Here is a 14,756-nt window from a genome sequence, read left to right on the forward strand (position 1 = left end):
TATTTGTGAGCAGAACAATCCGTGGGTACAGAAGAGTCTAAAGCCACAGGCATGGAACACGTGCTGCCTTTTCTGCAAGCCCCAGTGTCACTTACCCAGACTCTTGTTGCTCTCCTTGGCCACCCAGATTGGAGAAATACCCTGAGGGAGGACCTTGTCTGTCACGTTCCTGAAGAGAAACCAATTTGCAAGAGGGAAGCCCTTAATGGAAATGCGTGATGGGAAGGCACCCTGGGCTGAGGTGAGACTGGGGTTCTTGGAGGAAAGGAAGTTCTCAAAATCAAGGGCATCTGTCTAGTGTCAGGGCTCCTGGGAGATACTGAAGGCTTGGGGTCAGGAGAGGGATTGCAAGCTGGAGTTCAGGGATCCAGGTTCTTTGCCTCGGGGATTCCATCAGTGCAGGAAGCAGAGCTGTTTTAAAATGTACCCAGGCATGCCTGGGTGACCCAGTTGGTTAAGCGTCCGACTTCGGCTTAGGCCATGATCTCATGGTTTGTGAGGTCAAGCCTCACGTCGGGCTCTGTGCTAACAGCTCAGAGCCTGGATCCTGCTTTAGGTTCTGTGTCTCCCTCTCTCTCTGCCCTTCCCCCATTCACTCTGTGTCTCTCAAAAATGAATAAACATTAAAAAAAATTTTTTTTTTACGTACCCAGGCTTTTTGGGGAGGCCAACACATCAGGAGATGATGGCCATGAGAAAGACAGGGGGTTACTCAGAGTCCCTGAGAGGCAGGGGCACAGTGCACCACATGGGGCCACAGGGGGATGCACCAGGGTCAGTCGGGGGCAGAGGGAGTAAGAGCAAACAGAGGGCACAAACCTTTGTAGTGATTTTCACAGGAAGGAATAGGCAAGGAAGGGTAAGCAGCTGAGGAGGCTTGGGATTGGAGCCTTTGAATGATTTCAATGGGGTCTGGGCTATAGAGGCAGATTCTGGTTGTCAGTAACTGGCTCTGGGGTGATTTCAGGCCCAGGACATTGGCCCAGACTGTAGGAGCCTGATAGAGGGAGGTAAGGTGGTGGGGTGCACTAAAATTGGTGGTATGCTCAAGGCCTCTCTAAGAGCTAGCTAACCCTGGGAGGGGCTGGCCCTCCCTGGGTCCACATGGCCCCAAGGCATCAAAGCATCACAAAAATACAGGGAATTATAAACATGATTTATACAGGAAGGGGCTTGGAGCCTTTTGTAAGAAGTGCTAACTCTCTTCTTGGTCCTACTGGGCCCACTCCTGCTGGATTCTCCCCGATCACGATTAGACCAGCAGTTGTTCCCTGATCCCTGGGACTCGCTCTTCTCCTGGTTGCCAGGACACCTCCCTCCCCTGGTAGCCCCTTGTGTGAGCCCCCTTCTTCCCATGCTCCAGGCTCAGCCTTCACTCCTCTATCCGGATCACACTCCCTCCCTTGGTGGTCTCACTCAGCCAAGATCTCCAGCCTAGACTTCTCTGCCAGATTCCAGGTTTGTGAGTCTAGCCATGTGCTCAACACCTCCACTTGGTGTCTAATGCATGTGACCAAACTCCTGATCTCTACCCCCACCCTTCCCCCCACCTGCAACTGTCCTTCCAGGGAAGCGGGCCCCAAGCCCCACAGCCACATGTGAGTTCTCGCTTTTTAGCACATTCCGTGTTCTCTCAGAACATTTTATGGGCACTGCCTTCAGGATATACCCAGAAATGAATCACTGTGGACACCTCTACTACTGCAACCTGAAGCAGAGGCCTCCTACCTTTCAGTCTCCCTGATTCTCCCTTAACTTGTAGTCCATTCTCAATGCAACGGTCTGAGACCCTGTAAATGATGTGAATCATAGCGTGTCCATCTTCTGCTCAAAATCCTGCAATGACTCCCTTTACACTTACAGCAAAAAATCAGTGTACTCACAGAGCCCTTCCTGTCATGCTGCATCCTTCGCTTAACACCGCTGGTCTTCACCTGCCCACCTCTCCGTCCCTCACCCCATCCCAGCTATTTGGCTTCCTTTGCTGTTCCAGGCACACTATGGCATTTCCTCTGCCTGGAACTCTCTCATCTCAGGTACATCCTGGGCCAACTCTCTCATTCCCTTTAAGTCTTTGCATGAATGTCAGCTTCGTCTTCTTCTCCTTTTTTTGTAAGTTAATTTATTTTGAGAGAGAAAAAGAGAGCGAGAGAGCATGAGAGTGAATGCACATGAGTGGGGGAGGGACAAGAGGGAAAGGGGGAAAGAGAATTCCAAGCAGGCTCCACACTCAGCATGGAGCTTGGAATGCCAAATTCTTTTTTTTTTTAACGTTTATTTATTTTTGAGACAGAGAGAGACAGAGCATGAACAGGGGAGGGGCAGAGAGAGAGGGAGACACAGAATCTGAAACAGGCTCCAGGCTCTGAGCTGTCAGCACAGAGCCCGACGCGGGGCTCGAACTCACGGACTGCGAGATCGTGACCTGAGCCGAAGTCGGCCGCTTAACCGACTGAGCCACCCAGGCACCCCGGAATGCCAAATTCTTAATGAGGTCTATCCTGACCCCCTATTTAACACCGCAACCTGCCCCCATCGGACTTCTAATCCTTACCTCGTGTATGTTTTCAATTTCCCCTAGCACGAATCTCCTTCTAGCGTTCTTTTTTTTTTTTAATTTTTAAAAGTTTATTTATTTATTTTTGAGAGAGAGGGGGAGAGAGAGAGGGAAAGTGAGGGAGGAAAAGAGAGGGAGAAGGAGAGAGAGAGAATCCCAAGGAGGCCCTGAGCTGTCAGCATCAGAGCCCGACGCGGGCCTCGAACCCACAAACCTTGAGATCATGACCTGAGCTGAAATCATGAGTCGGACGTCTAACCATCTGAGCCACCCAGGTGCCCCATCTCCTCTAGCATTCTATACTATTTACTTATTGTTATGTTTATTGTTTATCATCCTCTCTCCTGTTGTAAATAAGCTTTACCAAGGCAAGGTCCTTGCTGTATCTTCACTGCTGCGTTCCCAGTTCCAGCAGGGCCATGCGTGTAGAGTGTGGTCAGCATGCATTTGCTGAATGAAGGAATGGACTTACTGAAGGGGCTGTGTCTGAGGAGGAGAGGGGAATTTGCTTCTGGAGGGGAGAAGGGATGAGAATATTCCTACAAGCTAGAAAAATGCAGGAGTATGGCCTGCCCTGAGACTGTCAGGGCCCTAGTGCCCCCTAGAGGTGACAGCTTCAGGAAGCAGGTAAAGGATGATCTTAAGGACTCTGGACCCAGGTGGAAGACGCCTGCCCTCCCATCAGAGCCCAAGATTACACAAGCTTGAACAGCGGGCACTTTGGGGAGGACTACGGGAGGATCCCAGATGGCCAAGGCGTCAGTATCTTTGCAGGACCCTCGGTGAAGGGAGCTCTTCCCACCAGCCTGGCTGCAGAGGTCCTCAGATGGGATTAAAGTTGATATACAGAAAACACCTGACCTTGGGGCTGCAAATTCATGTCCGCTATACATTCCTCACATGTGTGGTTATCTGTTTAACACCAAACTTCTATCAATACACTGTTAGCTCCCACAGGATGGGGCCACGTCTGCCCTGCTCTCTCATCCCCAGGACCTCTACGACTTTGGACCATGTCTGACAGAGCAGGGGCCACTTGACAGCAGCAAAACACTTGGGCCAAGATTGTAACAGCCAAGAGAGCTGAGATATGCTGTCCCTGTTCTAAGCACTTTATACACATTAATATATTTGCTCTTCACCCCAAGTCTATGAGGGAAGTACTATTATTATCCCCCTCTATGAATGAGAGAACAGAGGTTCAGACAGGTTAAGTGACTTGCCAGAGATCACATGGACAGAAGCTGGCAAGTCGAGCAGGTGGAGCCAGGATCAGAACCCACGTACTCTCACTCCAGAGACTTCTGGGATGTACCCCAAGTGACATCCTGATATGGCTCCTGTTTTTACCCTTAGATTTATTTTTTAATGTTTATTTATTTATTTTGAGAGACAGAGCTAGAGCAAGAGAGAGTGCAAGTGGGGGAGGGGCAGAAAGAGAGAATCCCAAGCAGGCTCCACGCTCAGCATGGAGCCTGACATGGGGCTTGATCTCATGACCGCGAGATCCTGACCTGAGCCGAAATCAGTCGGATGCAGCCATCCAGGATGCATGCCTGGATGGCTGACCGAGCCATCCAGGCACCCCATAACCTTAGATGTATTTTTAATCGACCAATGCAAAAAGGATATGTGATTCTCCTTTTCTGACCAAAGGGAGCATAAGAATTGGTCTGGAAAGACCAAGGTTACCTGGTGCTAAATTCTCATGCCAGGAAGGAAATGTTAGTGGGAATTCCCCAGACACGAACTACTGAGAGCCTCCAGAGATGGGTACCTGGTGAGGCCAGCAGGCACCTCAGCACCGCCAGGGCCTCCGGCTCGGCTCACCTCCTCCAGTCCTCATGGCAGCCAGTGAGAACTTCTGTGCTCCTTGGGGTGGTGCAGCAGCAGCCAGCCTGCTCTGTAAACACCTCTGGCTCTTCTCTTCCCCCACTCAGTGGGGGTGTCCCTCCACCCCTACTCTGCCTCCACCCTGCCACCTTCTGGGACCCCATTTTTACCTCCACCCCCTACTCTCCCTGCTGGAGACCAGATGCACAGGTCTCCCACCTTAAAAAATGCCTCCCTTCTCCCTTGGGTCTCTCTAACCCCCACCCTGCCTCAGATCTCAGGGACAGTAGGCTGTTTGCCCATCTCCCCTCCATGACTCCCATCTTGTGTCCACCCAGGGAGGCTTGCCCCCACCCCGCCCTGAGACTGAGGACAGTTCTCAGCCTTTCTCAGCTTCTGGGCTTCAGGCTCTGCTCCCCTATCACTCGGGGGTCACATCCACCCTCCATACTCTCCGACCACATATGCTGGTAATTTCTACCCTACATCTCTCCTTACAGGGGCAGTCAGAAGAGCAAAGATGCCTGCAATGCTTCTCTTCTGCCAGAGGTCCATGTTTCTCCTTCAAGCCTTAGCTAAACTGTCACCTGCCCGATCATCACAGGCAGGTGGGTTGCCCTTTCTCCATGTCCCCAAGCCACGCAATGTATACTGTACTTAGGCACTCGTCACACTGTGTTTTCCAAAGTCATGGATCTCCATAGGGGCGCCTGGGTGGCTCAGTCAGTTGAGTGTCTGACTCTTGATTTTGGCTCAGGTCATGATCCCAGGGTCGTGGGATTGAGCCCCGTGTCAGAATTGACACTGAGTGTGGAGCCTAAGATTCTCTCTCTCTCCCTCTCTCTCTCTCTCTCCCCAAAAAACAAACAAACAAACAAACAAACAAACAAAAATATAAGCAAACAAACAAACCCAAACAAAAGTCAGGAATCTCCTCATTGAAAACTTGTAGAGGGCAGGTATGCTGACCATTACACAGAAGTAGTCAGCACTTAGTATGAGACCTGGCACGCAGTAGGAAACACATCTAATAGAAGAGAATAGATGAATAAGAGTAGTTGTTCAGGCAGAATATCACAGGGACTGGGGTTCGAGGGTTAGGGCAGACATCCCAGATAATGCTGGGTTTCTTACCATGCCAGCAGGGCCTCCTCGTGTGGTGTGGTCACATTCCAGTAATGTCCACTTGAATGCCCTACCAGTGAGTTGCAGGGCAGGGTTGGGGGTCGAGCACAGAACCAGAGCTCACCAGAATCTTCATCCTTGTAGTGACAGGTAGACTCTTCCTCCCCAGTTAGCAGGGGGTTAACATTGCAAGTCACAATTTCTTCATATCCTGTGGGTCCTCGGAAATAGCCCATGAAATCAACTGTGGCCCATTGGTCTCTCCAGATTCCCCGCAGGACCCTAACTGCCTCGCTGGAGTGGATCAGCTGCACTCGCACCTGGGCCTGCCCAGCCCACAGCAGAGGGAAGGACAACAGGTAGGTGCCATTCTCCAGATCCTGGATATCCCCAGGGACTCCTGCCTTCAGGTGGGGACCCAGCAGCTGTGCCCGAAACAGATCTCCACCATAGGTCTTGGGCCTGCCCTGGTGGTCTCTGGCGACAAGGATGGCCTCTAGGGAGACTCCCAGGGTGTAGCTGGCCTGGGAACGATCCCTCAGGTGGTAGGTGGAAGTCTGGGGACTGGTGGAGGCCAAAAGGTCCCCTGCATCTCCTGGGGTGGGAGGCCAGTGCAGAAGATGGGTCAGGTCCGAGAGCTCCTTGGGGAGAGAGCCAGAGGACTTGCAGGCGGGGCGGGGCTGTGGGGGCAGAGGGACCATGCTGTTAGGCCAGGAAACTCTGATGTACAAGATCTGTGGACAGAAAAAGAAGAAACTGTCAGTGGTTTGTGTCTCTTCACCTTTCTTCTGGGAAGGTATCAGTTCAACAAACATAGTCCTCCTCTGCCTGGTGGGTCTCAGGCAGGAATCCTACCAGCCCTATGTCATGCCGCTTCTGATCCAAAGCTGGTGTGTGAGCTACCACCACACACACGTGCAGATATCTCATGTTTAAAACCCTATGTCTTGGGGAGCCTTGGGTGGCTCAGTTGGTTAAGTGTCTGACTTTTGATTTCAACTCAGGTCATGATATTACCATTCATGGGATTGAGCCCCGAGTCAGGCTCTGTACTGACAGCATAGAGTCTGCTTGGGATTCTCTCTCCCTCTCTCTCTGCCCCACCCCCGCTCATGTGCATACACATACACACTCACTCATCTATCTCCCAGTCCCCACTGGCTTCTGCCCCATCACCTGCTCACTTGGGATGCATACACTCTAACTGCCAGCTGAGGGGTGTCCAGGCTTGGACCTAGCCCCCCCCCCCCCCCCCCCCACTTTCCAGCTCTCCTCACCCATTACACGTCCTTCTCTCTCTGGACTCCAAAACCCAGGATAAATTCTCCTTCCCCTTTGTATTTTCTCTTTCTACAACCCAACCTTTATAATCTCCATCCCGGATTTGAGAAGGAGAGTTTCCTTCACACACAGAGGAATGAGCTAGAGGTCCACCTTGGGGAGTAGTCAATGGAATCAGACTCATGGGGTCGTGGGGTTTCCCTGCATAGGAGGCAAGAAGGAGAGATGTGCAGATAGAAGGGGGCAGTGGGGAGGGAGTGGGCTGTGGCTCCAGCTATCTCTAGCCCCCAACCAAAATCCAAGTCTCAGGTAACCACAAGCCTAAATTGGCCTTGCCTCAGGGGGACATCCACATGGCTCAAAATCACAGTACGAATGCTCAGCAATTCCTCCCAGGGAAGGAAGTAAATCCAGTTTGATGGCCCATCAGTATTTGGCAGTCTCTAGCATTTATTTACCCTGCTTCTGATTTGTCCTCTGACTACACTTTAGCGTCAGGGATCTGGACCCCTTCGCTCAGCCTTTCCTCAGCACAGACATTAGGTGACACATACACACTCTGGCATGTGATACTCCCATGTTTCACCAGGGCCAGGGCACAGGGGATGCCCAAGGCCCCTCCTTATGTATCTCCTGGATAAAATCAACATGAGCAGGAAGAAAGATTTGGGGCCTGCATCAGGAAGAAAGGACTGCAGCACACGGGGAGAGAAAGGAGGAGCTATTTCCTTCATGCAGATCACTGGGACCTGCCCCAGAGGCACTTACTTAAGCCCCTGGAATTCCAATTTTTCTGTATAGTATGAGTTGCTGGCATAGTTTGGGACTGAGAACTGCGGAGGCCACAGTCTTATCAGGCACCCATGCAACTGGGGAATGAGACCAGAGTCTGCCAGTGGCTCTGGGAGTGGCTTGACAGCGAGTCCTTTATCTGCAGCGCCTGTTGGAGCCACCACCCTGTCATCAAGGCAATAGTTAATGAGCTGGTCAGCAACTTTGATCAGTCAACAAGAAGGGATGGCCACTTTGTCAGGTTAGTGACAGGATGGAGGCTATTTCTCCTTCTCTTTGTTTCCCTTCCCGTATCAGAGGAGAAATAGAGGGCGGAGGAATGAGGGAGATATGTGTGAGCAGAGCATGCCTCCCACAGACTCATATCAGCCAGAACCTTGGCTGAACCTGGCAAGAGGGGACAGAGGGAGAAAGAATGGAGCAGAGGAGAATTTTGAACTGGATATGAAGGTGAAGTTTAAAATGAATAGAGCTGAGTCTTAGAGACATGAGATCGACTGAATTTCACAACTGAAATTGAATTAAAAGTTATGGAATTAGGGGTGCCTGGGTGGCTCAGTCGGTTAAACGGTTAAACGTCCGACTTCAGCTCAGATCACGATCTCATGGTTCATGGATTGGAGCCCCGCATCGGGCTCTGTGCTCACAGCTTGGAGCCTGGAGCCTGCTTCAGATTCTGTCTCCCTCTCTCTCTGCCCCTCCCCCACTCACACTCTGTCTCTCTCAAAAATAAATAAACAATAAAAATTTTTTTTTTTTAAGTTATGGAATAAGACAGAGATGTGGTTAAGGGGAAGGATAGTAGTGAACAGACACATTGCATAGCAACAACTGGAAGAATTAAAATTGTTTCAAATTTATATTCCAACGAGGTTCTCCCTAAACTGGTTGTAAACTAGTAAGCATGGGCCTTTGGTCTCTGCAGGCTGTGATAACCCACATTGCGGTTGATGGCTGTAGTCTTGCCCTTGGATTTTATTTTTTTATTTTTATTTATTTTTTTAGTGTTTATTTTTTGAGAGAGCATGAGCATGGAAGGGGCAGAGAGAGGGGGACAGAGGATTTGAAGCAGGCTCTGCACTGTCAGCTCAGGGCCCGATGTTGGGCTCGAGCTCATGAACTGTGAGATCGTGACTTGAGCGAAGGTCGGAGGCTAAACCAACTGAGGCATCCAAGCGCGGCTTGCCCCTGGATTTTAACTGCATGGACTTCAGTAGGCAAAAACTGGGTATCTGCTGTTGACTTTGATCTAAGAATCTGCTCCTAAAAAGGGGGTTAGATTATCAAGGAGAGAGAGCATATAGTTGTGGGGTTTTTTTGTTTGTTTGTTTTTTAATTTTAAGTAGGCTCCACACACAATGTAGGGCTTGAACTCACGACCTTGAGATTAAGAATCACATGCTCAGGGTGCCTGGGTGGCTCAGTCGGTCAAGCGACTGACTTTGGCTCAGGTCATGATCTTGCAGTTCGTGGGTTCAAGCTCTGCATTGGGCTCTGTGCTGACAGCTCAGAGCTTGGAGCTTGCTTCAGATTCTGTGTCTCCCTCTCTCTGCCCCTTCCCAACTTGTGCTTTCTCTCTCTCTCTCTCTTGCTCTCAAAAATAAATAAACATTAAAAAAAAATTTTTTTTTAAAGAATCACATGCTCTACTGACTGAGCTAGCTAGGTGCCCCTAGTTTTGTTTATTTTGTGTTTTGGAGTATATCATCTCCACCCAAGTCAGGGGGTTCATCGTCTAGAGGGGATTAGGATTTGTTTAAAAGGATTGCAAAAGGGGGGTCTGGGTGGCTCAGTCAATTAATTGTCCAACTCTTCATTTTGGCTCAGGTCATGATCTTACAGTTCATGGGTTTGAGCCCCACATTGGGCTCTGCACTAACAGCTCAGAGGCTGCTTGGGATTCTTTCTCTCTCCCTCTCTCTGTATCTCCCCTGCTCTTTCTCTCTCTAACTAAATAAATATTTTTAAAAAAGGAATGCAAAGAAAAAGATGATACATAAAGGCCATAATGAAGGAGAGGAAAATGGACTAATTTTTAAAGCATGTTAAAATATCGGAGCAGCTGGATGGCTCAGTTGGTTGAACATCCAACTTTGGCCCGGGTCATGATCTCATGGTTTGTGGGTTTGAGCTCACATTGGACTTTTGGCTGACAGCCTGGACAGTGCAGAGCCTGCTTCGGATTCTCTGTTTCTTTCTCTTTCTGCTCCTCCCCTGCTCCTTCTCTCTCTCTCTCTCTCTCTCTCTCAAAAATAAGCATTAAATTTTTAAAAAAAAAATATTAAAAGCATAGTTGAAGCTTTCCGAAATGACTAGAGAATGAAGGAAAGAAATATATTACCAGAAACAAACCCTCCTCTACAAAGAAAGAGGTGACACACAAATATTTTTGTTGACATTAAAATAACAAGTTATTCACATACTGGAAAATTCAAAAGCAGAAATAAGGCAAATGTGTTAGTAAGGAATTGCTTTTGGCTGGTAGTAACAGACATTAACTTCATTGGCATAAGCCAAGAAAATTTAATTTTCTCTCAATGAGTATCTGAAAGTAGACAATTGGTAGCTTTGGTCTTAAGGATGTCAGACCAAGGTCTCTCTTTGCATTTCTCTCATGGTCCCAATAAGGCTACTGGAGCTCCAGTCATCACATTCATTTTTGGGCAACACAAAGGAGGAAAATCAGGGCATCAAGATAGCTTTAGAAGTACCACCCAACACCTTTTTTTTATATTTCATTGACTACTCCTGCCTATGATGGAATCTGGACATAAAGTCTTCTCCCCTTTCCCTGCTGGGCTCATTACCCAGCTTTGAGTTAGTAGAGAAGAATGGGAGAATATTTCTAAAATGAGGCAAAAGCCTTGGAGTCACCAGATTTTGTTCAGGAACCTGTTGAGAGGGAAACCAACATGGGGCTAACACGGAAACTGCCCTCGGGAGGCATGTTCTTGGGGCAAAGCAATGGCTGTGCAAGAAGCTGTGGTCACAGCCTTTGGGCAAAGCATGGAAGATGCCAACACACTGATAGACAGATATATTTCTCAAGGTTGTGTCATTTACAGAACCCACACTTTATACAGCAATTGGATATCAGGACCATGGAACCTAAAAGGGAACAGGAAATTGAGATGTTTCAAACATACATGATGTGGGGAAGATGGGCCCTTTAAGTAAGATCTGATGAAGTTTTCCCTACTGCACACTTCCACAATTTTCAAAAAGAAGGGGATGTCCCACACCCCATTCTCTGGAAGAGGAGGAAGCACACAGATTTTTCCTACTGCTATAGTATGCACAGGACATAAAAATCCAGTGGATTTTTCCTACTGCTATAGTATGCACAGGACACAATCACCCTTAGTGGGGGAAATGTCCCAATAAAATTTAACTTCATAGGCTGTGGACTTCAGACAACCACTGTAGACCAAATGGTGATCCTGAAACCAAGAAGCTTTTCTCTTCCTTGCCTATTGACTTGCCTTTGGCTACCTCTGAAGCTCAGCTTGTTTCTTTGGCAAAACCAGAGACTGGATTATATTAGGCTCTGGGAACATTGTTTCCTGGATTAACTGCTCAGAGGGGTGGGAATTTGCTACCATTTTCTAACTTTGGTGGGTATGGGTCCAGTGCTGTGATAGTCTGGGAGTCCTGTTGGCTTTGGAGGCCATTCTTCCTTGTTCTCTTTCTTCCTTCATTCTAAACTCTCAGGGCCTGTGTATGTGAGACAGTGATCCTGTATAAGTGTGTCTCTTGTGCAGATCTGGGCTGTCCTGCAGGCAGGTTTCCCTAGGTCCAGACTTGGGGAGGGTGTTTGTGACAGACACTGTTGGTTGTCCATCCATATTCCATTTTTGTATAGCCAAATGTGATACAATATTATCATGTAGGATATTATTATTGGTCTGAGCCAGTCATGACATCACATTCTACACCTTCTCAATCTTTTTGAGAGTTTCTCAGCTCTGGCTATTAAGATACCAGGAGAGGTCTGATAACAGACATCTGAGACAGCTGTCACTCACCAAACAAAAAGGACCAATAAAGCTGGGACTGCCCCTATTTTATTTCCACCTAAGATGTGGATTCAGTGTCTGGAGGTGTGTCAGCCATCTTGCAATAAGAAAGAAAAGGCCGTTTCAAATTTTGTTTCTTCTCCACTACCCACATACTTCTTTCTGGTGCTGGGTGTCATAGGAAGCACTGGTATCATGGTAGGGCCTCTGGCTGTTTCTTTGTGTGGTGATGCTGGGTTGGCACAGGGTGGGGGAGGAGTATTCCTGGAAGCCATTCCTATACTGAGACAACTAACTACAACTTAGCTATACACAAGAATGTCTGGAAACCACATCACATCAAAACTAAATGTTCCTCAACTCCAATTTCTCTTAACAGGCTTAAAAAAAAATGCCCGTGACCACTCTCACATCACCTGACATAGAGGAAGTTGTAATAGAAAGATACATGACCTTAACAGATTGAGGTTAAAATATTTTACTACTATAAAGTTTACAGAACCACATGACACTGCTAGTGCCCCTCCCATGGCGTTGGTAGAGATCCAAGCTAGTTAGAGTCTGAACTTTTTTTTTTTTTTTTTTTTGACTAGGCTCCATGCTCAATGTTCAGCTTGAACTCAGGACCCTGGGATCAAGAGTTGTATACTCTACTGGCTCAGTCAGTACCCCTAGAGTCTGAACTTTGAGCCTCATTGGCTTCTTGGCAAATATGCCTCAGGTTATGGCAACAGCAATGCCAACTCTGCCCCCTGCTGACTGCAATATGAAATACCATAATTTATATGACATCTCAATTTCAGAGATATTCAAATGTGAAAAAATGCACATCTTGGAATTGATGAAATACGATATTTACAACATGTATAAAAGATAAAGGACTAATACCCAGAATATAGGAAGAATGACCACAGTCAAAATGAATACAATAAATAGTACAGTGGGAAAATGGGGAAAATACATGAACAGGCATATTACAAAAGGGGAACTGTAAAAGAAAATAAACATCAGAAAAAGATGCTCAACTACACTGGTTATATGAGCTAGGAATGGTTACAGAAAAGCCAAAGCACAGTGGCTTAAGAATGATGGTCTTATTTTTCTCACAAAATGAGATGTCCAGGAATAGGGCATGAAAGGCTGGTTAGTGGCTCCAACAATGTCATCAAGGATCCAGCCTCCATATGCTGTCTTATTATGTTGACTTGCTGTTCATGGTGCAAGATGGCTGTCTATCCAGTGCTTATGTCCATGTGTCAGCAAGTAAAATGGGAAATAGCAAACTGTGCTTGGATTTTCCCCTTTAAATTAGGAAAGAAAATATTTTCCAAAAGCTCCACCCAGAAGACTTTGGCTTTATATTTCATTGTCAAGTGTCAGCTGACCACCAGAGCTAGGAGAATGACATTATCATGATTGGTTGAGACCAGTTACAATTCAGCCTGGAGGGCTTAGGCTTGGGTAAGGATTCATCTTCCCTGAAATTCAGGGATTTCTGAAGTAGCATGCTAGTAAACCAACTCTCCAGAAAGACAAAAAAGTCCTGGTTTAGAGGTTCTGTTTTTAGAGAAAGGTGTTTAACAGATAATTGACAGTCCTTTGCTACACTCAATATTACCTCTTCAGTGTCCACTTCAGATGTGACCAAGGTGGATAATGGATAAGGAGGAACTTCCCAGATGATGAAGCCAAGGACCATGGAAACCAATGTGTGGGGAGCCCTTCCCAGGGAGTAGAATGATTATATGCTGAATGCTTAGCTCTTCTCCTCCCTTCCCAAACTTCACCCCCAGCCTTCTTCCCAGACTCACCTCCTAGAAGACTGACAGCTAAGCACAGGCCACCAACCTCAAAGCAGAATCCTGGAAAATTTCTCTGAGGAATCTGACCTGAGAGGAAAGACCTAATGGTACTAACATACAGGTTCTCCAATCACCCTACATTGAAAAGCCACCACCCATAAAGCTTTCCATTTGTTTATTGCTAGTATATAGAAATACAGTTGATTTTTATATTTTGGTTTTATATCATTTAACTGTCCTAAATTCACCTTTTGATTTAGTATTTTCTTCTTAAGGTTTTCTTCTTAAATGACATCCCCCTGCCCCTGCCCATGTAAGTGACATATCAATGATATTGATTCTCTATTCCATTAACATGGTATATCTCTTAATTTATTTAGGTCTTCTTTGATTTATTTCATCAGTGTTTTGTAGTTTTCTGTGAACAGATCTTGCACATATTTTATTACATTTATACCTAAGTATTTTTCTCTTTTTTGGATGGTGCTATTGGAAATGGTATTTTTAAATTTTTTGATTCCAATTGTTCATCTATAGAAATATAATTCATTTGGTTTTTCAAAAAAATTTTTTTAATGTTTATGCATTTTTGAGAGACAGAGCACAAGCGGGGTAGGGGCACAGACAGAAACGGAGACACAGAATCTGAAGCAAGCTCTAGGCTCTGAGCTGTCAGTACAGAGCCCTACATGGGGCCTGAACTCACAGACCATGGGATTATGACCTGAGCCGAAGTTGGACGCTTAACCAACTGAGTCACCAACCTCCCAAAAAAAACTTTTTAGACAGAGACTTCCTTTCCAATCTGCATACCATTTTCTCCCACTGCCTTATTGCACTGGCTCAGATTTCCAGTACAACGTTAAAGAGGAGTGCTGGAAGTAGATATCCATGCCATATTCCTGATCTTTCTGAAAAGCATTCAGTCTTTAACCATTACGTATGATTAAGTAGATTCCCTTTCTCAGGTTAAGTAAATTCTCTTTTATTCCTGCTTTGCTAAGACTTTTAATCATGAATAGATGTTGAATTTCATCAAATACTTTTTCTGCATCTATTGAGATGGTCATGTATTTTTCCCTTAGGCCATTAACATGGTGAATTATATTTAGTGATGTTTGAATATTGAGTCAGCTTCGTACACTTGGGATAAAATCCACTTGACAATGATGGTTTTCCTAGGAAGGTTTTTTTTAACTGCAAATTCAATTTCTATAATTGGTATGAGGCTATTCAGGTTATATATTTCTTTCTGAGTCATCTTTTGTTGTTTGTATCTTTTAAGGAATTTGACAAACTTTTAAGGAGTTTGTCACCATCAAAGTTATCAAATTTACTTGCTTAAATCTA

At 46.6% G+C, this 14,756-nt stretch overlaps 1 protein-coding gene and 1 long non-coding RNA gene across 8 annotated transcripts in view; one reads left to right on the forward strand and one right to left on the reverse strand.

Annotated features, from left to right (window-relative positions):
• LOC131501144 (NXPE family member 3-like) overlaps nt 1–14,756 on the reverse strand; it is a 72,692-nt gene that overhangs the window by 7,240 nt on the left and 50,696 nt on the right. For all 7 annotated transcript variants that reach the window (XM_058710872.1, XM_058710875.1, XM_058710873.1 and 4 more), the window contains 2 exons: nt 5,525–6,249; nt 96–169 (listed from right to left, as the gene is read on the reverse strand). In XM_058710872.1, the coding sequence (XP_058566855.1) occupies nt 96–169; nt 5,525–6,249 (799 nt within the window). The remainder of the gene's footprint in view (nt 1–95; nt 170–5,524; nt 6,250–14,756) is intronic.
• LOC131501151 (uncharacterized) lies at nt 53–5,881 on the forward strand. Its single transcript, XR_009256663.1, has 3 exons — nt 53–241; nt 4,891–4,998; nt 5,783–5,881. It is a non-coding gene; the product is annotated as an uncharacterized LOC131501151 (long non-coding RNA).

Source organism: Neofelis nebulosa, chromosome 18 (assembly GCF_028018385.1).
Source record: "Neofelis nebulosa isolate mNeoNeb1 chromosome 18, mNeoNeb1.pri, whole genome shotgun sequence".
NCBI classification, from domain to species: Eukaryota; Metazoa; Chordata; class Mammalia; order Carnivora; family Felidae; genus Neofelis; species Neofelis nebulosa.